At 42.6% G+C, this 24,864-nt stretch overlaps 2 protein-coding genes across 4 annotated transcripts in view; one reads left to right on the forward strand and one right to left on the reverse strand.

Moving 5' to 3' along the window:
• GINS1 (GINS complex subunit 1) overlaps nucleotides 1–13,218 on the forward strand; it is a 28,215-nt gene extending 14,997 nt beyond the window's left edge. Inside the window, exons 3-7 of one of the 2 annotated variants that reach the window (XM_073672520.1) lie at nucleotides 1,899–1,997; nucleotides 3,851–3,941; nucleotides 4,384–4,500; nucleotides 5,026–5,100; nucleotides 9,842–10,634. In XM_073672520.1, the coding sequence (XP_073528621.1) occupies nucleotides 1,899–1,997; nucleotides 3,851–3,941; nucleotides 4,384–4,500; nucleotides 5,026–5,100; nucleotides 9,842–10,009 (550 nt within the window). In that variant the 3' untranslated portion in view covers nucleotides 10,010–10,634. Of the gene's footprint in view, nucleotides 1–1,898; nucleotides 1,998–3,850; nucleotides 3,942–4,383; nucleotides 4,501–5,025; nucleotides 5,101–9,841; nucleotides 10,635–13,066 lie in introns of those variants that run through there. The other variant, XM_073672522.1, reaches the window with a different exon arrangement.
• A 267-nt stretch (nucleotides 13,219–13,485) lies between these two features.
• Nucleotides 13,486–24,864, reverse strand: part of NINL (ninein like) — a 170,578-nt gene continuing 159,199 nt past the window's right edge. For both annotated transcript variants that reach the window (XM_073672517.1, XM_073672516.1), the window contains one exon: nucleotides 13,486–17,834. In XM_073672517.1, the coding sequence (XP_073528618.1) occupies nucleotides 17,643–17,834 (192 nt within the window). In that variant the 3' untranslated portion in view covers nucleotides 13,486–17,642. The remainder of the gene's footprint in view (nucleotides 17,835–24,864) is intronic.

The following is a 24,864-nucleotide window of genomic DNA, read 5'->3' on the forward strand; positions in this document are numbered from 1 at the left end:
CGTTACTGTATGAGGGCTTGGTTTGTTTTTGGGTTTTTGTTGCTGGACAAGTTGTACTTTGGAATAACACCATCCATTTTAGCATAAAATGTACGGAATACTGGTAAAAAAAAATCCAAGTGAAGTGGTAAAAAAAATGTTCAATTCCGACTCTCTTTTTGGGTTTTCCCTTTACAGCAGGGATATCAAACTCGGGCCAAAAGAAAAAATTTGGACAAAGTCACAGGCCAATCAGGATATAGAATAATGGGCCCCCACATAGTCCTCCATTCGGTATAATGGGCCCCCACATAGTCCTCCATTCGGTATAATGGGCCCCCACATAGTCCTCCACGCGGTATAGTGGGCCCACATAGGGGTGGTGGTCCTGGTGTCGTGGGCCAAAGATAATCACCCTTTTTGGCCAGATTTGGCGTACGGGCCAGAGTTTGACATGTATGTTTTACAGCATTCATCGTTGGTAAAAAAATGACTTGGAAACCTGAGTCTCCAGGTCAGTGCAATCACAGTGATACCAAACTTGTATATTGATTTATTTTTAACGGTGCAACTAAAATTCATACTAATTAAATAAAGCTTCCTAGACGTGGAGGGGTTACTATCACTCACCAGTGCAGGGTGGTGGCACTTTTATTGGTGTGTTAGGGTAGAAGAGGGGGTGATATTTATTATTTTAATGTTATATTCAAGAGGACTGAGATCGCCACAGTGTACGCAGGAAGATACTAGACGCAAGTCACTAAAGTATTTTTGTGGGCTTTTCCTGACCCAGGTAGTTTATGCTCATTGTTATGGCACACAAATCTGTGGAGATAGGAGTCTTAGCAGTATTTGCAGCCAGAGACCAGGTATAGAAGACCAGAGGAAATTGTCTTTCCCCAATCCTGGGGGGCTAGTAGCGGGGCACCAAGGCGTGCACTTTCCCCAGAGGAACGAATGCCACTTCCCACTCCAGAGGTCGGGCTATCAACTGGTGCTGTCCAGGCAGCCATTCAGTTCTGGCATCAGGGAAAGTGCAGCAGGGGTATGGGCTAGCGGGAGGACCAGGAGATGGATATATGCTGAGCTCAGTGATTGGCTGCAGCAGTGATGCGAGCTGGTGACATCAGCATTGCAGCCAAAACACTGAGAACTAAGTGGCGTCAGAGAGACAGTGCTGGAGCCGGGGAAGGCGAGTACCTGCCCTGCTTGTTTCTGTTATGAATGTTTGGTACCCACTTTTCATGAAAAGAAATGGTTGTACCATTAATTAGCGCCAGTCTTATGGGCATACATCCAATTTGGGGTTTTGCTGGACATTACCACCCAAACCGTTTACAAACCATAGCTTGATTTTTAACCCCCAAAATAAGAGGACATGAACTAAAACTAATACCCTGAACCTCTTAGTAACGTCACTGCAACGCCCGGTCTGGCCGGGAGACCGCCCACTCCTGATGTCTAGCGCGGCCATAGTGAATTCATGGTGGCGCGCACTGGGTAACACCGCTCCATCGCTTCCGCAGCCCCCAGCCAGTGTGACCCCGCTCCCTGCCTATCCAGAATGAGAGGCAAGCATTATAAGGTAGAAGTAAAGTATAAAAAGAAAAAGCACATGTCATTAAACACTGTACCACTCCTGTGGTGAACTATAACTCCCAGCATGACATAAGAGCTGAAGGACATGCTGGGAGTTATAGTTCTCAGGGCAAACACATGACATAAATGTGGGGAACTATGACTCCCAGCATGCCATAGGAGCTTTTTTCCCCCTATTTTCCACCTCTAAACCTGTGTGCATCTTATGGTCCAGTGCGTCTTATAGTCCAAAAAATACGGTAATCCCCAAAATGTGTGACCAGTGTTCTTGGAGCCAGTGATGGCAATGCTGGTTGTAACAGATTTTTTTTCTACTACAGCAATGAAGCAAAAACTGAAAACCGGAGTGAATTGATACCAACAATTAAATTCCGCCATTGTTGTCTTCTACGAAATCGACGGTGCATTGTGGCGTATCTGTAAGTTGCACTTAGGCTGCTTAATGTTTTGAATTGTTGGAATTGGAAAATAAAAATATTTAGGTCCTTTTTTTTTTTTCTTCTTCCAAGTACCATTACATTTAATAATCTTTTTTCTTATTTTTCCATTTGACTTACAAAAGGGGCTAGTTTTTTTGGAGGATGAGTTCTAATTTTGAATGACACCATTGATTTTACCATACAATGTACCAGAAAAATAGATACAAAAATTTCAAGTGCCGTGAACTGGTAAAGAGAAATACCAATGCAATTCAATTTATACTGTCACTTTTTCTCTTTGTTTTTTCTTCATGAAATCACTTGCGTTTTTTTACGCAACGAGACTACCTTTTTGTTGGGGAATATATGCAGTTTTTATCACTTCTTGTTGCATTTTTCTTTTTTTTTCTGTGTGATCGATAAAACATCAATTCTGGCATTTTTTCCTGTGTTTTAGAGTTCTCCTTATGGATAAATATTTTTAGAGTTTATTCGTTTTGGCAATATCAAATGTGTTTTTATGCATTGCATGATTTAAATAATGTTTTTAGTTTTTTGTGTGCAACTTGTATTAGTCCCATAAGGGACTTTGAACCAGTGATCACTTGATTGCCTATTCAATGCATTGCAATACCCCAGTATTGTAGTGTATTGCAATGGTCTGCTATGATCATGACCATGTCAGAGATGGAGGCCCTCAAAAGGCACCGTGCTGCTATGGAAGCCATCGGCACCCTAGGATCTGGGTGCATGGGAGGCTGATGGGCCTTGAACTTAGAATAGTTATCTTAGAGGTCTTTAAAATGCTGCTATCACGGCATTTAAGAAGTTAAGTTGGTGCGATGCAAGCTAGTTCAGCTCTTGAGCCCCAATAATGGCGCCCATCGCTAAGGGTTAATGGGTATGGCAAACCTTTTACCATTGTGTGTAAGAAAAAAGAAAAATCGCAGGCTTGGTCACGAGTGTAGTGTTAGGATGGGTTCACATGCAGCGGATTTTCCTGCATGGGATGTGGATATAAGCTTGCTGACATCTACTGTTCTTTCTATGTGGTTCACTAATTAAAGGGATTGTCCAATGTAAATTTTCTGATCAGCGGATGTTCCACAACTGGGACCTGGAGTGGGAATTTTTCATTCCTGTCTAGGAACTCTTATTCTTGTTACAAACTGGAGAGGTAGTTCTGACGCACGAAGACCGACCCATTTATTCTCTGTGGGGCTGCCAGAAAAAGCAAAGTGCAGCCCTATAGGGGAATAAGTGGAGCGCAGGTCAAGCTTGCTCACTGGCACTCCATTCTCACAGGGATAAAAGTTCCCTGTTCTGGTGGTCGGACCCCCTTTATTCCACAAGTTATTACCTATCCTGTGGCTGGCTGATAACATGTTTTCCCCAGAAATTCCATTTGACTCCAAGGTTTTGAATCAATTGGTTCTAACTAGGAGACCCTAAATACCGTAATATTTTCAGGTTCATACTCGGGTGTGTATGATGTCATCCATTGGACTGATCTGTCTGAAATTGGAGGTGAAGGATCATAAGCATGTTTTTATACCTTCCAGCCTTGACTTCCTATATCAGGGCATTTTAGAGAAAAATAGTTTAATATCACTTGTCATGCATAACCTTACTGTGAGATCTGCTCTGCTTATGGACATTCTGAGACCAGTTGCCATTACGTCTTGGTGAAAATCAGCAAATATGACGTATAGGAAAGCTGTGTATTAGGGAGATATCATTGCTCTTCGGTTTAGGAGACATAAGTTTGTTTTCTAGGATAGTGTGGTATGAGCTGTGTAGAGAAAAGCTTTCCTCAGCAACAGAATGTATTCACAGATTGTATCTCTTCCCAGATATGACCGTATGCTGCGGATCCGTGCTCTTCGATGGGAGTATGGCAGCGTGCTGCCCAATGCTTTGAGGTTCCACATGTCTGCAGAGGAGGTGCGCTTCATGGTTTTTACTAAGGGCGGTCATTGTGTGTCCGGCGGCTAGTTCTGCTGCCTCCGCCATAAACATGGAAAGGGGCAATAGGCTGCTGCCAGTCACCACGTCCCTGCAGTGGTGTCAGGATAGCAGTCAGGCCTGCACACACATGGGGTTCACAGTCGTTGGTCGATGCGGGGCTTCTTTGAAGTTTTTAGCATTTATGACTTTTCTGGATTTTCTTTGCTTATGTTGTGGATCAGTTGTAAGTGGGATCTGTATATTAAAAGTGTCAATAATAAATCCAATCACGCCTTCCCTAATGACATAGAGATATACTGTACGCCTTTAGGAAGGCTTTCCCGCACCCACTTCTGGTGTTCAGGACATATTTGCTCACACATGCAGCTGTACTCGAGGTGTGAGCGCAGCTTTTTAATTTCTCTTCTTCTGATTATAGACGGATTGGTTTAATCAATACAAGAAGTCTTTGGCCACATACATGAGATCTCTGGGAGGTGAAGAAGGACTGGACATTACACAAGACATGAAGCCCCCAAAAAGTCTGTACATTGAAGTAAGTCAAATGTATGTTCATAATCCTATATGAGAGACAGCTGGGGGGACAAACAAGCACAGAGCGATATCCAGACAACCGCGTTGTATGGTGATGCGACATTGCTCATCTGGTATGGATGTGAGATGCTACTATGTAGGGGCTCAAGATATAAATCCAGCTGCTGGGGGTCCAAGCTAGAAACGAGTTGTAGGATATGCGGGTGTGCTGCACTACTGGTGAGTATGAAATCTAAATATCCAGAGAGTCCATGTTGAGATGATTGAGGTTTTATTTTCAACGCGTTTTGAAGTTTCTGCAACTTCTTCATCAGGAGAAAACCACAAAGTCACTTTCTGTGGTTTCTCCTGATGAAGTTATAGATACTTCAAAAGGCACTGAAAATAAAACCGCAATCATCTCAACATACCATGGACTCTCTGGATATTTCTATGTCATACCGAGCGGCACACCTGCATCTCCTAAAATTAATAATCCTATATGTATTAGAAGCGGTGTAAGAACTATCGCTTGTTCATATTGCAGGTGCGCTGTTTGAGAGATTATGGTGAATTTGAGATAGATGATGGCACCACTATCCTCCTGAAGAAAAACAGCCAAGTAAGTCATCTCACTGTATCTGAAGCTGACCTTTTATGTTAATCAGTGATGTGTAGCTATAGAAAACTATAAATGCCGTTTACGGTCTGTGGGTTTTGTCTTTTTCTCAGTATGAAAGGTTTCAGATAAAACGGCTGAGCTTTTACCTAGTGCAGAGCCTGAAGGATGGGTGTATGACACAGGTCACACACCGAGCCCCCGCGTCACGCACTGCCCATCAGGTCCTATACTTGGTATAACAGTGTCCATTTTGCCTGGAGGGTTTGACGCTTTAAAATCTTGTCTTGTAACCTGTATGGCAGCCTTTCAGCATGTCAAACTATGTCCACATCTAGGGCTGGGTCTACAAACAGGCTTTAACCCCTTCCCAACATGACAACTTTTTTTTTTTCCATTTCTCTTTTGTTCTTGCATCCCTTCTTCCAAGTGCCATAACATTAAAAACAATAGATTTTTGGGTTTTGTTTTTACGGCTTTAATTGTTCAGTAAAAATTACATGTTTTTGTCCAGACGGCAAAGTTTTAATTTTCACGTCAATAGCGCTGGGGCTTGTATTTTGCGTCCTGAGCTGACATCTTTATTAATACCATTTTGTAGTAGATATATTTTGATTACTTATTGCATTTTTTTTAGCAGTGATCATAAAAATCCACTGCAATTCTGGAAAATCACTTTTTTGTTATTTTTTTAAGGCATTTACCAGTCAAATGGATTAACTTTAGATTTTGATAGATTGGACATTTACAGACACAGCGATACCACATATGTTTATTACTTTTTTGTTCCTTTACTGTTAATGGAGGAAAAGAAGGATGGTTTAATATTTTTTTTTTTTATTAGTTTCTATTTTTAACACTTTTTTTTTTCCTTCTTTTAAACCCTTTTGGGTACTTCAGCTTGCGATCGTCCAGTCGCTTATAGTATTTACTGCAATACCGTAGTAGTCTTCATAGGAGCCTCTAGTCGCTGAAAGAGGACCTCTCAACTCACTGATTTTTCACCACCAAAAATAATAAATTCACTGACTGCGGTGGATCTTATGATAAAATTTTAACTTTTAATAATATATTAAAATAACAAAACAATCAATCCACCGTACTTGTATGCAGTCTATCCAGAGTGTGCCTACAGTAGGACACACCATGGATCTAAATAGACCTAAAAGGGACCGCTAAATGTCCAGAATCAGCTCATAATACATAGGTGCTTAACTCACTATCACCATCTATTTCAGAGAGAGAGGGTATAGAAAAAAGGGGGGAACTGGAAGGGAGAGGGGAGACCCCCTTCATAAAGTGCAACCAATCAGATATTGCACGATAGCCCTTTTGCCTAAAGTAGAACCTTTACTCAAAGGTCTCTACCCATTAATATTGTAGCCCTCCTCCATAAAGAGCACCCAGAGGATTTCTGCAGGGAACTCCCCCAGATAATCCAGTCTATAGCAGAGGTTCCTGCCTGGAAATTATATTCTAGCTCCTATATTTTCACTGCTTCATTGGTAGCCAGTGAATATTAATGCAGCTCACACCACTTCATTTTTAGCAGAGGAGCACAAAAATAAAAAAGTTATAGCTCTCAGAATAAAGCAATGCCAAAAAAAAATAGTTTTTGCATTGCTATATTTTGAGAGCTACAATTTTTCCATATTTCGGCTGACAGTCATGTAAGGGCTTGCTTTTTGCGGGGCAAGTTGACGTTTTTATTGGTACCATTTTCGGGACGTGACATTTTTTTAATCTCTTTTTATTCTGATTTTTGGGAGGCAGAATAAACAAAAACCAACAATTCAGGAATTGTATATATACAGTACAGACAAAGTTTGGACACACCTTCTCATTTAAAGATTTTTCTGTACTTTCATGACTATGAAAATTGTACATTCACACTGAAGGCATCAAAACTATGAATTAAAACATGTGGAATTATATACTTAACAAAAAAGTGTGAAACAACTGAAAATATGTCATATTCTAGGTTCTACAAAATAGCAACCTTTTGCTTTGATGACTGCTTTGCACACTCTTGGCATTCTCTTGATGAGCTTCAAGAGGTAGTCACCAGAAATGGTCTTCACTTCACAGATGTGCCCTGTCAGGTTTAATAAGTGGGATTTCTTGCCTTATAAATGGGGTTGGGACCATCAGTTGTGTTTTTGCCATAATACAAATTCTAAGTAAAGAAAAACGAGTGGCCATCATTACTTTATGAAATGAAGGTCAGTCAGTCTGAAAAATTGGGCAAACTTTGAAAGTGTCCCCAAGCACAGTTGCAAAAACCAGCAAGCGCTACAAAGAAACTGGCTCACATGAGGACTGCCCCAGGAAAGGAAGACCAAGAGTCACCTCTGCTTCTGAGGATAAGTTTATCCGAGTCACCAGCCTCAGAAATCGCAGGTTAACAGCAGCTCAGATTAGAGACCAGGTCAATGCCACAGAGAGTTCTAGCAGCAGACACATCTCTACAACAACTGTTAAGAGGAGAGTGTGTGCAGCAGGCCTTCATGGTAAAATAGCTGCTAGGAAACCACTGCTAAGGACAGGCAACAAGCAGAAGAGACTTGTTTGGGCTAAAGAACACAAGGAATGGACATTAGACCAGTGGAAATCTGTGCTTTGGTCTAATGAGTCCAAATTTGAGATCTTTGGTTTCCAACCACCGTGTCTTTGTGCGACGCAGAAAAGGTGAACGGATGGACTCTACATGCCTGGTTCCCACCGTGAAGCATGGAGGAGGAGGTGTGATGGTGTGGGGGTGCTTTGCTGGTGACACTGTTAGGGATTTATTCAAAATTGAAGGCATACTGAACCAGCATGGCTACCACATCATCTTGCAGCTGCATGCTATTCCATCCGGTTTGCGTTTAGTTGGACCATCATTTATTTTTCAACAGGACAATGACCCCAAACACACCTCCAGGCTGTGTAAGGGCTATTTGACCAAGGAGGATAGTGATGGGGTGCTACGCCAGATGACCTGGCCTCCACAGTCACCAGACGTGAACCCAATCTTGATGGTTTGAGGTGAGCTGGACCACAGAGTGAAGGCAAAAGGGCCAACAAGTGCTAAGCATCTCTGGGAACTCCTTCAAGATTGTTGGAAGACCATTTCCGGTGACTACCTCTTGAAGCTCATCAAGAGAATGCCAAGAGTGTGCAAAGCAGTCATCAAAGCGAAAGGTGGCTACTTTGAAGAACCTAGAATAGAAGACACATTTTCAGTTGTTTCACACTTTTTTGTTAAGTATATAATTCCACATGTGTTAATTCATAGTTTTGATGTCTTCAGTGTGAATGTACAATTTTCATAGTCATGAAAATACAGAAAAAGCTTTAAATGAGAAGGTGTGTCCAAACTTTTGGTCTGTACTGTATATATTTTTTTGGCGTTCCACATGTGGTGACATTGATAAGGTAGCATTATTCTTCAGGTCAGTAAGTTTACAGCTATACTACATTTATCGTTTTTTTATGTTTTGGCGCTTTTCCACAAAAACTTTTATAGAAAAAATTTATTTTTTGCAAAAAAATTTTTAGTGTGTGACAGCTGTCAATCATAAATACCCAATATAAATCTGTAATCGCACCGACCCGAAGAAGAATAAAGTCGTCTAATCAATTATACCGCACGAAGAACGGCGTAAATGAATGAAACATTCTTCACCTGCTGCTAATTTGTTTATTCTGCCTCCCAAAGATCGCAGTGAGGCTCAGCGCACATATATCCTGCGCTGAGTGCTTACACCAGGGTTTCTGTGTAAATCTCTGAAATAGATAATTCCCATTAATAAGTCAAATGGAGGCACCGTGGATGCCGTCTGGCTTGTGATCCGGCAGTGTCCATCTTTTTTATTAGGCGTGCATAAAAGTATCATTGGCCCCAGTTTTGTGCACTTCTGGGGAAAAAAAAAAAAAAAAGACACCACTGAACAGAGTCCAGGCGGAGTCCAGAGTAACTCTGCTGCCTCATTATAATGAATGGATCCCTCGGGGGTTTCCTCTGAATCACTCGAAGATTTAAATGGAAACCCCGATATCAGTGCTCAGCGTAGGGCACAGGATAAATGGGAACATTTTACCATTTTACACAACATTTTGGATCACAGTGAAAGCTTCAACTCCATCCACAAAAAAAAAGAAAGTCCCCACTCAGGTCTGTCATCTGTTAACGGAAATGTAGGGGACATCCACGTTACTAGTAGTACAAAGGCTCTGGAAAAGTAAAATGCCCCCCCCCCCCCCCCCCCAAAAAAAAAAAAAAAAAAATTGGGCAAATTCTGTGCTCTCCCAAATACAAATGGCCACCTAAACCGCAGTTAGCGTCCACATGTTTGGTATTTCTGTAGCGATGAAAGCCTGCCTAATTTACGGGTGCATGTCTCCAGAAGCGTGAACTGGGCGCTACACCGTACTGGTCACTACAATGGCAGTTTGCAATTTTCACTCAGCAACATCCACTGCTGCTTGTTTCTGGAAAACACCCATGTACAGGTGCATCTCACTAAATAAGAATATCATCAAAAAGTTAATTTATTTCATTTCTTCAATACAAAAAGTGAAAATCATTATATTTATATAGAGTCATTACAAACAGAGTGATCTATTTCAAGTGTTTATTTCTGTTAATGTTGATGATTATGGCTTACAGCCAATGAAAACACGAGTCATTATCTCAATAAATTAGAATAATTAACAAAAAACACCTGAAAAGGCTTCCTAAGTGTTTAAAAAGGTCCCTTAGTCTGTTTCAGGAGGCTCCACAATCATGGGGAAGACTGCTGACCTGACAGATGTCCAGAAGGCAGTCATTGACACATTCCACAAGGTCCCAGAGTTCCAATTTTCATTTGGAAATCAAGGTCCCAGAGTCTGGAGGAAGAGTGGAGAGGCCACAGTCCAAGCTGCTTGAGGTCTAGTGTGAAGTTTCCACCATCAGTGATGGTTTGGGGAGCCATGTCATCTGCTGGTGTAGGTCCACTGTGTTTTATCAAGACCAAAGTCAGCGCAGCCGACTACCAGGAAATTTTAGAGCACTTCATGCTTCCCTCTGCCGACAAGCTTTTTGGAGATGGAAATGTCATTCTCCAGCAGGACTTGGCACCTGTCCACACTGCCAAAAGTACCAATACCTGGTTTAAAAACAACAGTATCACTGTGCTTGATTGGCCAGCAAACTCGCCTGACCTTAACCCCATAGAGAATCTATGGAGTATTGGCAAGAGGAAGATGAGAGACACCAGACCTAACAATTCAGACGAGCTGAAGGCTGCCATCAAAGCAACCTGGGCTTCCATAACACCTCAGCAGTGCCACAGGCTGATCGCCTCCATGCCACGCAGCAGCAGTGCCACAGGCTGATCGCCTCCATGCCACGCCGCATTGATGCAGTAATTGATGCAAAAGGAGCCCCGACCAAGTATTGAGTGCATTTACTGAACATACATTTCAGTAGAGCAACATTTGTCAAGCTGTTGTTATAAAGTATTCTAATTTACTGAGATAGTGACTTTTGTGTTTTCATGGGCTGTAATAACAATAATAATCAACATTAACAGAAATAAACACTTGCAATAGATCACTCTGTTTGTAATGACTCTATATAATATGAGTTTCACTTTTTGTACTGAAGAACTGAAATAAATTTACTTTTGGATGATATTCTAATTTAGGGAGATGCACCTGTAGTTAAAAACCTCACCACACCTGTAGATAAATTCCCAAAGGGGTATAATTTCCAAAATGGGGTCACTTGAGGGGGATTCTGCTCTTCGGGGCACTTAGGGTCTCTGTATATGGAGTCTGCATACTATTCTAGGAAAATCTGACCTCCAGGAGGCAAATAGCGCTCCGTCCCTCCAGAGTCTCTCCGTGTGGCTAAGCAGTACTGTACAGCCACATATGGGGTATTTCTACATTCAGCGAAAACTGTGACAAATTTTGATGTCGTTTTGCCCCATTTCCCAGTGTGAAAATGTAAAATCTGGGGCTTAAACAAAATTTTGGTGGTAAAAATGTAATTATTTCTTCACCGCCCAATGGTGTAAAATTCTGTGAGGCACATGAGGTGTCAGCATGCTCACTGCACCCCTAGATGAATTTGAGGTGTGTAGTTTGTAAAATGGGGTCTCTTATGGGGCTCTGCCAATGTGACATGGCACGGTCAAACCAGCCCAGCAAAATATTTACTCCAATATGGCCCTTCTTCCCTTCTGAGCTTTGTACTGTGCCTCAAAAGTAGTTTTCGATCACATATCCCCGGGGTATCGGCATGCTCAGGAGAAATTGCACAATACATTTTGAGGTCCATTTTTTCCTGGTACTTTTGCGAAAATAAAAAACATTGTCTAAAGTAAAATTTTTGTGAAAAAAAAGTTGTATTCATTTTTTTCCTTTCACATTCCATTAATTCCTGTGAAGCACCTGAAGGGTTAATAAATGTCTTGAATGTGGTTTTGAGCACCTTGAGGGGTGCAGTTTTTAGAATGGTGTCACTTTTTGGTATCTTCTGTCATATAGACCTCTCAAAGTGACTTCAAATGTGATGTGGTTTATGGTGCCCAAACCAAGGGCAACACGACTTATATACCTGGCTACAACCACACAGCCAGGCTCTATTTCTCTGAAACGCTTCAGCTTTTCAGAAAAATATAGTTAGATAGAAGATCCAGCTGGCTACCATAGGGAGAGCCACGAGTAGTCTGACCCACCCGTGGCCGGCTTTTCCCAGAGCTGCAAGAGGTAATTGACAAGTCTCTGCCATAGTCCCTGGCCGCATCCTCTAACTAATGTCTTCTGAAATACTGGAGCGTCTGAGAAAAATACACCTGACTGCAACCGCACAGCCAGGCTTTGGTTCATGCGGTTTGTGGCTTGGGCAGTATAAATCAGCTGATGGGCTCCCTTTTAATGGAGAGATGTGTGTGACCTTCTCCTTTTTTTTTTAATCTAAAGGGAGTTACAGAAATAGCCAATATTTCATTGTGTATGGTGGTTGCCCCCTTCATTGTAGCCGATGAATTTGCTTGTTTCTGAATCTTATTTCAGTGATGTTGGACACCCCATTGATTGCATACCTGCTCATGAGAATAAGACCAGTGGCCTTTTTTTCCCACAAACACATTGCCATTCATGCCATGGCAGACAATCCTCTTAAATGGAATCTGTCTGTAGGGTCAACCCCCCTAAGCCGTCTATATGGGCATGCAGGTCATAGAGTTGAATAAAATGATACCTTGCTATATGGGATCTGATGTCTTATTACCAGAAATCCATATCTTAACATGTAAATGAGCTGTTAAAAGGGACTGTTCGTAGGATCAATATTAAGAAAATTGTGGATATCTCTGGAATAAGACATAGGATCGCAGATATCAATGTATTATTTTCAACTTTCTATGACCTCCATGCCCATATAGACTGCTTAGGAGGGTTGATCCTACTGACACTCTTTAAAGGGAATCTGTCACCAATTTTTGCTACCCCCATCTGAGAGCAGCCTTATGTAGGGATAAAGCTCCTTATTACTGTAATGCGTCACTTACTGGACTTCTTGCTCTAGTTTTGATAGATACAGGGACTTTAGCAGTTCTCTAAATGCAGAGCTCTATATAACCCTGCCTCCACCACTAATTGGCAGCTTTCTGTGTACACTGTGCATAGGCAGGGTTATATAGAGCTCATTAATATAAAGGGCTACATGGCAGCAGGTTTACTAATCCTCTTGTGATAATCTGCTGATAACAGTGATTTTATCAAAACTGTAGCAAGCAGCACAGTAAGGGACACATCACTGGAATTAGGGTCGCTGTCCCTACTTTATGCTGCTTTCGGATTCAGACTATATGGCTCAATCCTGGAGACAAGATTCCCTTTATATTCTTTCACTATACAACTTCACATTTAAAGTCTAGATGCTTATTGAACATGAGCCTCCTCATTGTTTTACTTCTCTTCCTTTTATCTACAGCATTTCTTGCCCAGGTGGAAATGTGAACAGCTCATCCGGCAAGGCATCCTGGAGCACATATTGTCATGAGGTCCTCCATACTGGATTTATCTTTTATGTGTATAGTAACATGTAAATATGGATTTCTACTTTGAATAAATCAATTTATATAATGTTGTTGGTTTGTGTGGACAGAGGAGGCTGACAATGTGCGGGGAGTGATTACTGTGCGCTCATTGTATAATGCACTTTTTGGATGACTAAAAGGGCAGCTACAGGGAGAATAAAACTTTGTTCTCCCTTTAGCCACTGCTCCAGTAAGGCCTGCAGATTTCCCCTTACACCTGTAGGAAAATAGCATTTCTGGACATAAGTTCTCTCTTAAAATTTCTAAAAAAAAATGACCCAATTCTAAAAAAATTACAAAACCACTTAATTGATTTGCAATTTTTATTATCATCCTTGTCATAAGAACGTTTATCATCAGGCCTCTGTAACGTCGTTACATTTAAGTCCAGGCTTATTTTTGGTATCTGCAGTATAAATATACACACATTTTACATATAAAACTGTACATATATTTTATGAAATGTATACAGCTGGCCAAGAACAGAAGAGTACATGTACAGACATGGTTGTGTATGTCACCAGCGTGTATAGAACAACTATTCAATAAATTCCTAACTCTGTTAAGAATGCCAAATGATTTACCTTTAATACAGATGTGATTCGGAATATCAGACATGGTGTCATTGGGCCTAGTAGGCAGCAGAAAGGGATTGTAGAAGCTAAAATATTAGTGTGGAATATTGCACATAAAGCAAAATCTATAAGAAAATGTAGCTCATGCTTTAAGATAAGGCTCGATTGGTAGCAGAAGAAAACAGTCAACATGGCTGCCTTTCCAGATCAAGAAAATAAAGTTGATTTCTTCATTCTTTCTTACGATCAAATAGAAGCAAAACATTGCGGACGTGCAGTCCTGTTTTTTCTTCTTGTGCCCATTCTGAGCCTGATATTCTTGCAATACCCAGAGGCTTAAAAAGTGGTGTGCCTATGTACAACCATAGACGAGCAGCTAAGCTAGTGCTAGCTGTTATCAGCCAGCACATATACCTGAACTGGGTGTAGCGTCCTTTTTGGGCACTGATTTTTTTTTATTTATTTTTTTTTCAGGAATTTTTTACTAGACTGTCAAGATAAAGTCCTCCAAACGGAGCACTTTTTTATGACGTAGGACAATGTCTGGGTTCTCCCGATAACACAGCAGTATGGACCCCACACTATATTAGGGTTACACCTCATTTTATAAATGTGTCGAGTAAGGCTGAGGCCACACAGCAGCACAAGCTTTGCTCATCTACAACAGACCAGTTGCCACACGATTTTGTCTCACAATTGTGCTGCCCTTTGCCTGGCAAGGGAGCATGATATCTGCCACACAGCCAGCTGCATCGTGGGGAGGCTCCCCAATGCCCATTAAAAGGAATCTCTCACCAGATTTTTGCCACCTGATCAGAGAGCAGCTTCATCTAGGGTCAGATAACTTGATTCTAGTTATGTTTGTTTTATTGAGCTGCTTAGGGTAGTTTTGATTAAAATCGCTGTTCAGCAGCAGATTACCACTAGAAGACTAGTAAACCTGCTGCTGCCAGGTAGTCCTCCATATTTATGAGCTCTACATATCCCTGCCCACACCACGGACTGGCAGCTTTTTGTGAACACTTTACATGGGCAGAAAAAATGCTACCAGTCAGTGATGTGGACAGGGTTATACAGAGCTCAGCATTCAGAGAACTGCTAGATCTTCAGCAGTAAAAACAAGGATGGAATTGGCCTCTCTGCCCCTACATCATGCTGCTTTCAGATAGGATAGCATAAACCTGGGCATTCCTTTACGATCAGCTGATAATCGCCCTGTGTAATGATGCCAGTGATCAACTGGTGAATGAGCAAAACCACTTCATCAGGCAATTTTTTTTTTTATGCTGGCATAAACAATCCAAATAATCATTTGCGGCACAAATCGCCCTGGGTAAACATGGGATGTGCTGCCAGTAACATAATGCTGTATAGGGACCGAGTGATACACTCTTATCAATTCTTGTGTAAATGAGCGCCGATCAATGTTCATTAGCAAGCCGAAATTGGCTCATCGGAAGACTGCGTTGCATTTTGTTTTATGCAAGCATTGCAAAAAAAACGATGCAACGTTTTGCTGCAGTTTACCAAAATCGCAGCAAAAAGCATTGCAGTTCTACCACAATTAAGGCAACAAAAGCACTGCACATCTACAACATGTGAACACTGCCTAAGTGCAGTATTTGCAATTTCTGTGAAATCGAGAATTAGGTCAGATCTTTTGTATAAATTGTTTAATAAGTTACATCTATAATTTTTTTTCTTTTGGATGCAGAAGCTGCCCGATTGCTGAATTATTATTCTATAAGGGAATAGTGCACCAAAAATAGGCACAAGTGTTTTGAATTGTGTACCCTCACACCTCACATACAGTCAGGCTATGAATAGGATGTGTGTGCAATGTCTTTCTTGGATGAAAAAAAATGCAGCATGTTCACTTGTGCCAGTATATGAGGGGATGGAGCGGCCACCACGCATTACTGCACGTTGTACCACTGGGTCCTGTCTCCTATGGACAGTAGTCATTTCCATTCTCTCTGGATCCTTATTCAGCCCAGTGATTCCATCCCTTCATATACCACTACAAGTGGCCATTCTGCATTTTTTCCATACACCTCCCATGCAAAGCCTGATGAAGGGTACATTACCCAAAATGTTGCTGTACTTCATTTTGCAGTGCAATAACTTTTGCATATTAAAAAAGAAAATTAAAAGCATTGAAAAACATTCAGTTTTGTGCCTTTTTTTCCTTGCGCTGTTCCCTTATACAATATTAATTTTCTGACTAAGGAGTAATGTGGCCTCCTACTTTGGAATAAGCACCCATTTTCTTCCTTGCAATATAAAATTGGAGGTTGATCAACCCACCTTTGTAGATTGTTGAATTCTATCTGCTGATCATATACACTTCTTTCAGGAGGTATACCTGCTTTATAGCTAAGGTTGACACTTCACATTCATTGCTCGGTTACACAAATCCTTTATCTAAAACGAAACAATCCACCTAGCGTCCAGTTCTCACTTCGTGGTGAATTGTCGAGTTGAAATATTTATGGGAAACATGGGAAAATATTCACATTGGAATACTAGTTATGGAGGAGCAGCAAGGTGTAATGTTGTGGATGGAAGCTGCAGATGCTTAGGATGGCAGTACAACTTTGGGCTCATTTACACGTCAGTGTTGCGTGCGTACGTGTGTGTTCTGTGACTTGTACCCTTTATAGTATATGCGGGTTTTCATATGTCCGTGGGTTTTTTTTGCAAATGACAAAGACTTGTCTTTTTGTTTTACCAGCATCAAAACAGTGCCGATACAAGTCTATGGGTCTGTGAAAATAAGACCGGGCAAAACACTGACATGTGAATGAGGCCTTAGGCTGGATCCTGACTGCGTCCACGCTCAGGAGGTATGCAGCCGACTGGCCAGTCACAATAGGTGCTGAGATATCTGTTCACCATACCCATTGTAAAGGAACTTGTATCTGGAGCTTTTCCCACTATATTGCATAGGCACAGTGTGCACCTAGCCCTGGACACGGCTGATTTCAGTAGGGCCAGCTGACAATAAAATTTTACTGTTGTCCCTGATGACAAATGTTGGCTGGTCGCGTTGTTAAAATTGAAAGCATCTGGTAGTGGCTTACTCCCCTCTGCCCATTGATAACACCTGCACGCTCCCCTGAACACAGGAGGAGGGGGAGGAACAGCTTTTGGTCAAGTAAGTGTGTGGGCCCTCTGCTAAAGTGTATGGAGACCTTGATTCAGATGTAGTAAGTATGGAGATATTGTCCCCTAAAACAATACATTTAGAGAAGAAATTATCCATACATCCAAAATCTGACACTTCCTCTAGGTTAGCTCCAGTGCAGACATGTGCATGAGGCTTTACCATAACTTTCATGGCAGGAAATAAAAAATCTGACATGAGACATGTAACATTTGGACCAACCCAAAGAAGTAACAGTAACATAGTGTTTTACTCTTAAAATAGTGCAGAATAAAAGGATCCCAACCACAAGCCCCTTTCACTACTGCAAAGTGAAATCAGATGACTAAAGGAGTTGTATTCAGCCAGTCACCTAACTGCTATTAAAGGAAAGGAGACCTGCTCTGTATACCATGCCTGGCATCATATCAGGCTGCACAGCAGCCATTGTTGGGTAGTGCATAGACTGGCATAGTCCTCCATAGTCCTTAGTCTCCAGTAGGAAGCTGCCATAGTGGCAGGGTATAAAATGACATGTGCTGCCAAAGTCTGAACAGTTCAAGCTCTGCCAATTACCCGTCTGATTGTCTTCTGCTATGATGTATGCCTTTTGTACAATTCATGAATTGTGTTCACAGCTTTTTATTGTTGGAAATCCATAGAAACGAAAAGGCTACAGGTGGAAGCCATAGTGAGGCATGGTGGTCCTAGTACCAGGACCATCCCTGACAGGCTAGTGCACATTCAGTATCAGATGGCCAGAGAGGCAGGGGCAATTTTCTTCACAACTTTGTTTAATGCTGCAATCTTCTCCTCCAGGAAATAGTTCTTCTTCTCTGCACTCTTCTGCCGCTGTTCTGTCACTTGCAGAGCCTTCATCAGCTGGGCGTTCTCCACATATAGATCTTTTAGAAGCAAGTCAGACTTGGCATTTTTCTCCAGCTGAATAGATATGAGCAAAGAAGGAGCATCAAACATTCAGACTGATACACAGCTGATTTTATAACAGGTGGGCAGCAGAGTCCAAAGCAGAAATCCATATAATTCTACAGGCAATCACTCTGTTAGTAACATATGCATGTTAAGTGGTCGTGGGCAGCTCCAGGGTAAGCAAGACAACCAAGTTACGGTTGGTCCTTTTTACCCTTCTAAGTAGTGAAGGACATATTGTTGATAGATTCTGTCAATGACAACCAATGGCAAAATCTAGTACCTCTGGCTGACTTCATTGTATTTTCAGGGTATGTTATGGCAGGTAGCCTGTCAAGCAGTACAACAGACACCAGTCAGCCTGATGGATCCCTCCCCTGGCACCTTACATCTACATGTCACCCACATTCACTGTGCCACCATGTACCGTCACCTGAAGGCTGTGGTGGGCGCTCATGTACAACATCCCAAACTTGTTCAGTTATGCTATTTCTAGTTTTTAATGGAAGCTTCAAATCTAGGTGACCATTAATGCAGGCAAGCAGCTTCATGCAGTAAAGAGCTTTCCCAGCATTCTGCAATGCAAATATACAATATAAAGCCCTGTACTCTTAATGGGAATTTGTCAGTAGGATGAACCCTCCTAAGCAGTCTTTATGGGCTTGCAGGTCACAGGAAGAGGAATAAAAGTGATACTTGCAAGTCGATGTCTTATTCCAGGGAAACACGTTTTTCTTAATCTGTAAATAAGCTGTTAAAATCTATGGGCCAGACATAGATCTCCTGGGGAATCTGTCTCCAGAACTTATTTCTTAAATGAAGGTGGGCTTTACCATGTGAAGCATGTACAGTGGCATGTAAAAGTATGGGCACCCCTAGTCAAAATTTCTGTTATTGTGAACAGTTAAGCAAGTTTAAGATGAACTAATCTCTAAAAGGCCTAAAGTTAAGCAACACATTTCCTTCGTATTTTAGGTAAAATATTTATATAGTAATTTTCTACATTTTAAAAATGACAAAAAGGAAAAATGGGCGATGTAAAAGTTTGGGCACCCTTGGAGATTTGTGTGTTCAGATAACTTTGACCAAAGTTTCAGACCTTAATTAGATTGTTAGGGTTATGGCTTGTTCACCATCATTGTAACAAAAAGCCAGGTAATGCAAATTTCCCAGCTTTATAAAAACCCAGCGTCCTCTGACCTTGTACCAAAAAACAGCGGCCATAGGTTGTTCTCAGCAGCTGCCTGGCACTCTGAAAGTGAAAATGGTGGAGGCCCACAAAGAAAGAGAAGGCTATAAGAAGATAGCAAATAGTTTTCAAGTTGCCCTTTTCTCAGTTCGAAATGTAATTAAGAAATGGCAGTTAACAGGAACAGTGGAGGTGAAGATAATGTCTGAAAGACCAAGCAAAATTTCAGTGAGAGCTACTCATAGGATTGCTAGAGAGGCAAATCGGAACCCCCGTTTGACTGCAAAAGACATTCAGAAAGATTTAGCAGACTCTGGAGTTGTGGTACATTGTTCTACTGTTCAGAGACACCTACACAAATATGACCTTCATGGAAGAGTCATCAGAAGTACACCTCCTGCACCATCACCATTAAATTCAGCATCAGAAGTATGCAAAAGAGCATCTAAACAAGCTGCATTTTGGAAACAAGTCTTGTGGACTGATGAGGTTAAAATAGAACTCTGTGGCCACAATGATCAAAGGTGGAGAAAAAAGGGCACAGAATTTCAGGAAAAGAACATCTCGCCAACCAGTAAGCATGGGGGTGGATCAATCATGCTTTGAGGTTGTGTTGCAGCCAATGGCACAAGGAACATTTCACGGGTAGAAGGAAGAGTTGAAATTTCATTAATTCTTGATACAAACATAACATATCTGTAAAAAGCTGAAGTTGAAAAGAGGATGGCTTCTACAAATGAATAATGATCCTAAACACACACCAAAATCGACAATAGACTACCTACAAAAACGCGAGCTGAACGTTTTACAATTCCCCTCACAGTCCTCTGATCTGATCATTGAAAATCTGTGGCTAGACCTCAATATAGCAGTGCATGCAAGACGACCCAGGAATATCACAGAACTGGAAGAATTATGAATATCCTTCAAACAAGAATTGAAAGACTCTTGGCTGGCTCCAAAAAGTGGTTACAAGCTTTAATACTTGCAAAAGATGGTGCTACTAGGTAATAACTAGTGTTGAGCGAGCACTAAAATGCTCGGGTGCTCGAAGCTCGGGCCGAGCTTGCCGTGATACTCGGGTGCTCGACCCGAGCAACGAGCCCAATGTTAGTCTATGGGAGACTCGAGCATTTTTGCGGCGGCTCCCCCGGCAGTCTTTTAAAAGCCTAACAAGTGCCCAAAACGATAGTGACAGTGCTCAAATGACATGGGGACAGCATGGGGATCGCCCCAGGAAGCATTTCTGACCCCCAGGTCACTGCTGTCAACAACGTGGTCAGAGGTATTAAGCCACTTTTACAGGCTCACAATAAAACATTCAAAAACGAAAATGAAACTGCTTTCCTGTGAAATATGTTAATAGTGTTGAGCGATACCTTCCGATATCAGGAAATATCGTATCGGATTGGATCGGACCGATACCCAAAAAGTATCGGATATCGCCGATTCTGATACCGGAAACCAATGCAAGTCAATGGGACACAAATATCGGAATGAAAATAAACCCTTTCTTTCCTTGAAGGTTAATTCTACATGAAGTAAAACAACTAAGAATAATGTAGAATGTATTACGCGAAAAGCCGGCAATTCAGCAGCGGCATACACCGGTACCCGACTATTTACAACAGAAAGAATATCACACATAGATTAGATAGATAGAAACATGTCAGTCACATATATATGAAGTACAGTGACAGTGTTGCTTACTGTACTTGTCATTTAGTGTAAAGGATTTATTTAAAAAAATAATAGTGTTTTCATGCACCGTCTCTTTAAAAAAGCCGGCCGGCAATTCAGCAGCGGCATACACCGGTACCCGACAATTTATAACAGACAGAATAGAGCATCATACATAGATTAGATAGATAGAAACATGTCAGTCACATATATATGAAGTACAGTGACAGTGTTGATTACTGTACTTGTCACTTAGTGTTAAAATAATGGATTTATTTAAAAAAAAATTGGCGTGGGGTTCCCCATAATTTTAGTCTCTAGCGGAGGTTAAGCAGACGGCTGGGGCAGATGTTTGAAGCCTGGGAAGGGGGTAATACCCACGGAGCTTCCCAGGCTACTAATATCAGCCCCCAGCTGAATACCTAGCCTTTACTAGCTATTAAAATGGGGGACCCCCTCAAAAAAATGACGTGGGGTCCCCCCTAATTTAATAGCTAGCAAAGGCTAGGCAGACAGCTGGGGGCTGACATTAATAGCCCAGGAAGGGTGCCATGAATATTGGCCCCCTCCCAGGCTAGAAACACCAGCCGTCAGCCGCCCCAGAAATGGCGCATCCATAGGATGCGCCAATTCTGGCACTTAGCCTCGCTCTTCCCACTGCCCTGTAGCGGTAGCAGTGGGGTAATAGGGCTGGGGTTGATGTCAGCTTATAATGCCAGCTGACATCAAGCCCAGGTTAGTAATGGAGAGGCGTCTATAAGACACCCCCATTACTAACCCCATAGTCAAAGTTAAAAAAAACACAAACACCCAGAATAAAGTCCTTTAATTGAAATAAAGACACAATCCTTTATTGTTCTAAATTAAACCATACTTACCATCACGCCCATTCCAGCTGAAGCCAACGATCTCCTGCAATAAAAGAAAAATAATAAAGCAACCTCATCCTTACCTTTCCATGGTTCCCACGACAGCTTCAGCTCTGCTACATCGAGATGACAGGCTGGACCGCAGCAAAACGCTGCCATCCAGCCTGTCATCCTGCAGACACTGAGAAGCGCAGGCATGCTTGCGCTCCTCAGTGTCTCTCTGTGACGGCATCCAGATGAGCCGAGTTCATGTCCAATGAACTCGGCTCACCTCATGCACGTCACTGACAGCGTGGGAGAATTCTCCTGCACTCAGCGCTTCAGCGTGAGAATTTTCCCACGCTGTCAGTGACGTGCATGAGGTGAGCCGAGTTCATTGGACATGACCTCGGCTCATCTTTATGCCGTCACAGAGAGACACTGAGGAGCGCAAGCATGCCTGCGCTTCTCAGTGTCTGCAGGATGACAGGCTGGATGGCAGCGTTTTGCTGCGGTCCAGCCTGTCATCTCGATGTAGCAGAGCTGAAGCTGTCGTGGGAACCATGGAAAGGTAAGGATGAGGTTGCTTTATTATTTTTCTTTTATTGCAGGAGATCGTTGGCTTCAGCTGGAATGGGCGTGGTGGTAAGTATAGTTTAATTTAGAACAATAAAGAATTGTGTGTTTATTTCAATTAAAGGACTTTTTTCTGGGTGTTGTGTTTTTTTTAAATACTTTACTAGAAATTCATGGTGGTCATGTCTAATATTGGCGTGACCCCATGAATTCCGGGCTTAGGGCCAGCTGATAATGCCAAGCTGGCCTTAACCCCTTTATTACCCAGTGAGCCACCGCACCAGGGCCCTGGATGAGTTGGGTACAGCGCCAGAAGATGGCGCTTCTATGAACGCGCCATTTTCCGGGGTGGCTGCGGACTGCAATTTGCAGCGGGTGGGGCCCAGAAAGCTTGGGTCTCCCTGCGCTGCGGATTCCAGCCCCCAGCTGCCTAGTTGTACCTGGCTGGACACAAAAATAGGGCGAAGCTCCACGTATTTTTTTTTTTAAATTATTTCATGAAATTCATGAAATAATTTTTTAAAAAAAGGGCTTCCCTATATTGTTGTGTCCTGCCAGGTACAAATTGGCAGCTGGTGGTTGGGCGCAGCCCGTTCCTGCCTGCTGTACCTGGCTGGACACAAATATAGTGCGAAGCCCCACGTCAATTTTTTTTAAATTATTTCATGAATTTCCTGAAATAATTAAAAAAAAATTGACGTGGGGCTTCGCACTATATTTGTGTCCAGCCAGGTACAGCAGGCAGGAACGGGCTGCCCCCAACCACCAGCTGCCTATTTGTACCTGGCCGGACACAACAATATAGGGGAGCCCCTTTTTTCTTTATTATTTCATGAATTTCATGAAATAATTTAAAAAAAAAATACGTGGGGCTTCTCCCTATTTGTGTGTCCAGCCAGGTACAACTAGGCAGCTGGGGGATGGAATCTGCAGCGCAGGGAGGCCCAAGCTTTCTGCCCCCCCCGGTGCAAATTGCAGTCCGCAGCCACCCCGGAAAATGGCGCGTTCATAGAAGCTGGATGCTGTACCTGGCTGGCATACAAAAATATGGCAAAGCCCACGTCAAAATTTTTGGGAAAAATTAATTAAAAAATAAATAATAATTTAGGGACTGCATCTTTATTAAGTCCTCAAATGTCATTTAGTGTTAAAATAAAGGATTTATTTAAAAAAAAATTGGCGTGGGATCCCCCATAATTTTAGGCTCTAGCGGAGGTTAAGCAGACGGCTGGGGCAGATGTTTGAAGCCTGGGAAGTGGGTAATACCCACGGAGCTTCCCAGACTACTAATATCAGCCCCCAGCTGAATACCTAGCCTTTACTAGCTATTAAAATGGGGGACCCCCCCAAAAAAATGACGTGGGGTACCCCCTATTTAATAGCTAGCAAAGGCTAGGCAGACAGCTGGGGGCTGATATTAATAGCCCAGGAAGGGTGCCATGAATATTGGCCCCCTCCCAGGCTAGAAACACCAGCCGTCAGCCGCCCCAGAAATGGCGCATCCATAGGATGCGCCAATTCTGGCGCTTAGCCTCGCTCTTCCACGCTGCCCTGGTGCGGTGGCAGGGGGTAATAGGGTTGGGGTTCATGTCAGCGCCAGCTGCCATGAAGCCCAGGTTAGTAATGATGGACGTCTATAAGACACCCCCATTACTAACCTACAAAGTGTTAAAAAGACAAAACACTACACCCAGAAAAAAATAATTTATTTGAAATAAAACACACAATTTTATTTAATTCTTAGTTTACTAAAAAAAAATAGTTACCTTTCCACGTTCCTGCGCTGATCTCCCATGCACAGCTGTCACATCTGGAGATGGTGACAGCTGTGCATGGCTGCTGTAAGCTCACGCTGCCGGGAACACGTCCGCTCCCGGCAGCGGGAGCCACTGACTGAGGTCACCGGAGTGTATTCAGGCAGCGCAGCTCCGGAGACCCCCTTTACGGCACTGCTGTACCGTGGGAATTTCTCACGATACAGCAGGGCCGTAAAGGAGCTAACCGGAGCAGCGCTGCCTGAACTCCGGTGAACCCGCTTATGCAATGACGGGGCTGCTTTACGGCCCCATCATTCTAGCGGCGGCAGCGGTTCAGAGCGGTCACATTCTATGTGGCTGCTCTGAACTGGAGATCATCGTGGGACACTCGTGGACTACTACGGAGGGGTAAGGATAAGGTTGTGGTTTATTATTTTATATTTTATTACAGGAGATCGATGGCTTCGGGGAATTAGGTGTCTAGGTGAGTATAGGTGTAGTTTTTTATTTTTTACTTTATTTTAGGTGGCGATCGGCGGGGACAGGTAATGTATGAACTAATTTATTGTAGGCAACCACTGGCCACCAATGACATGTATTTTACATTTATTGGGGACACAGTAGGGCAATTTAAATAGCAGGATCAGGCTGATGGGAACTACTGCTCCCATCGAGCTGATCCTGCTGGCACGAGTGGACGGGGGACAGACACAGGCCGATGGGAGTAGTAGTGTCACATCGGCCTAAGTCTGCCTGCACGCACACACCCGCAGACATCGCACAGACACCGCACACATCGCACAGACAAAGCACACACCCCGCACAGACACCCACACACACCAATCATGACGGGCTGATCGTCTGGGAGGTGACGCTGTGCGGCCAGCCAATCACTGTAATGCCCACAAACAACATGGCTGCGGCATTACAGTGACTGGCTGGCAATCCCTGCATGTTCGTTGGCTCTGTAAAGAGTGCCAAACATGCAGGGC

This window comes from Phyllobates terribilis, unplaced genomic scaffold (assembly GCF_046119375.1).
Source record: "Phyllobates terribilis strain yellow unplaced genomic scaffold, ASM4611937v1 Scaffold_3__8_contigs__length_932513732, whole genome shotgun sequence".
NCBI lineage: Eukaryota > Metazoa > Chordata > Amphibia > Anura > Dendrobatidae > Phyllobates > Phyllobates terribilis.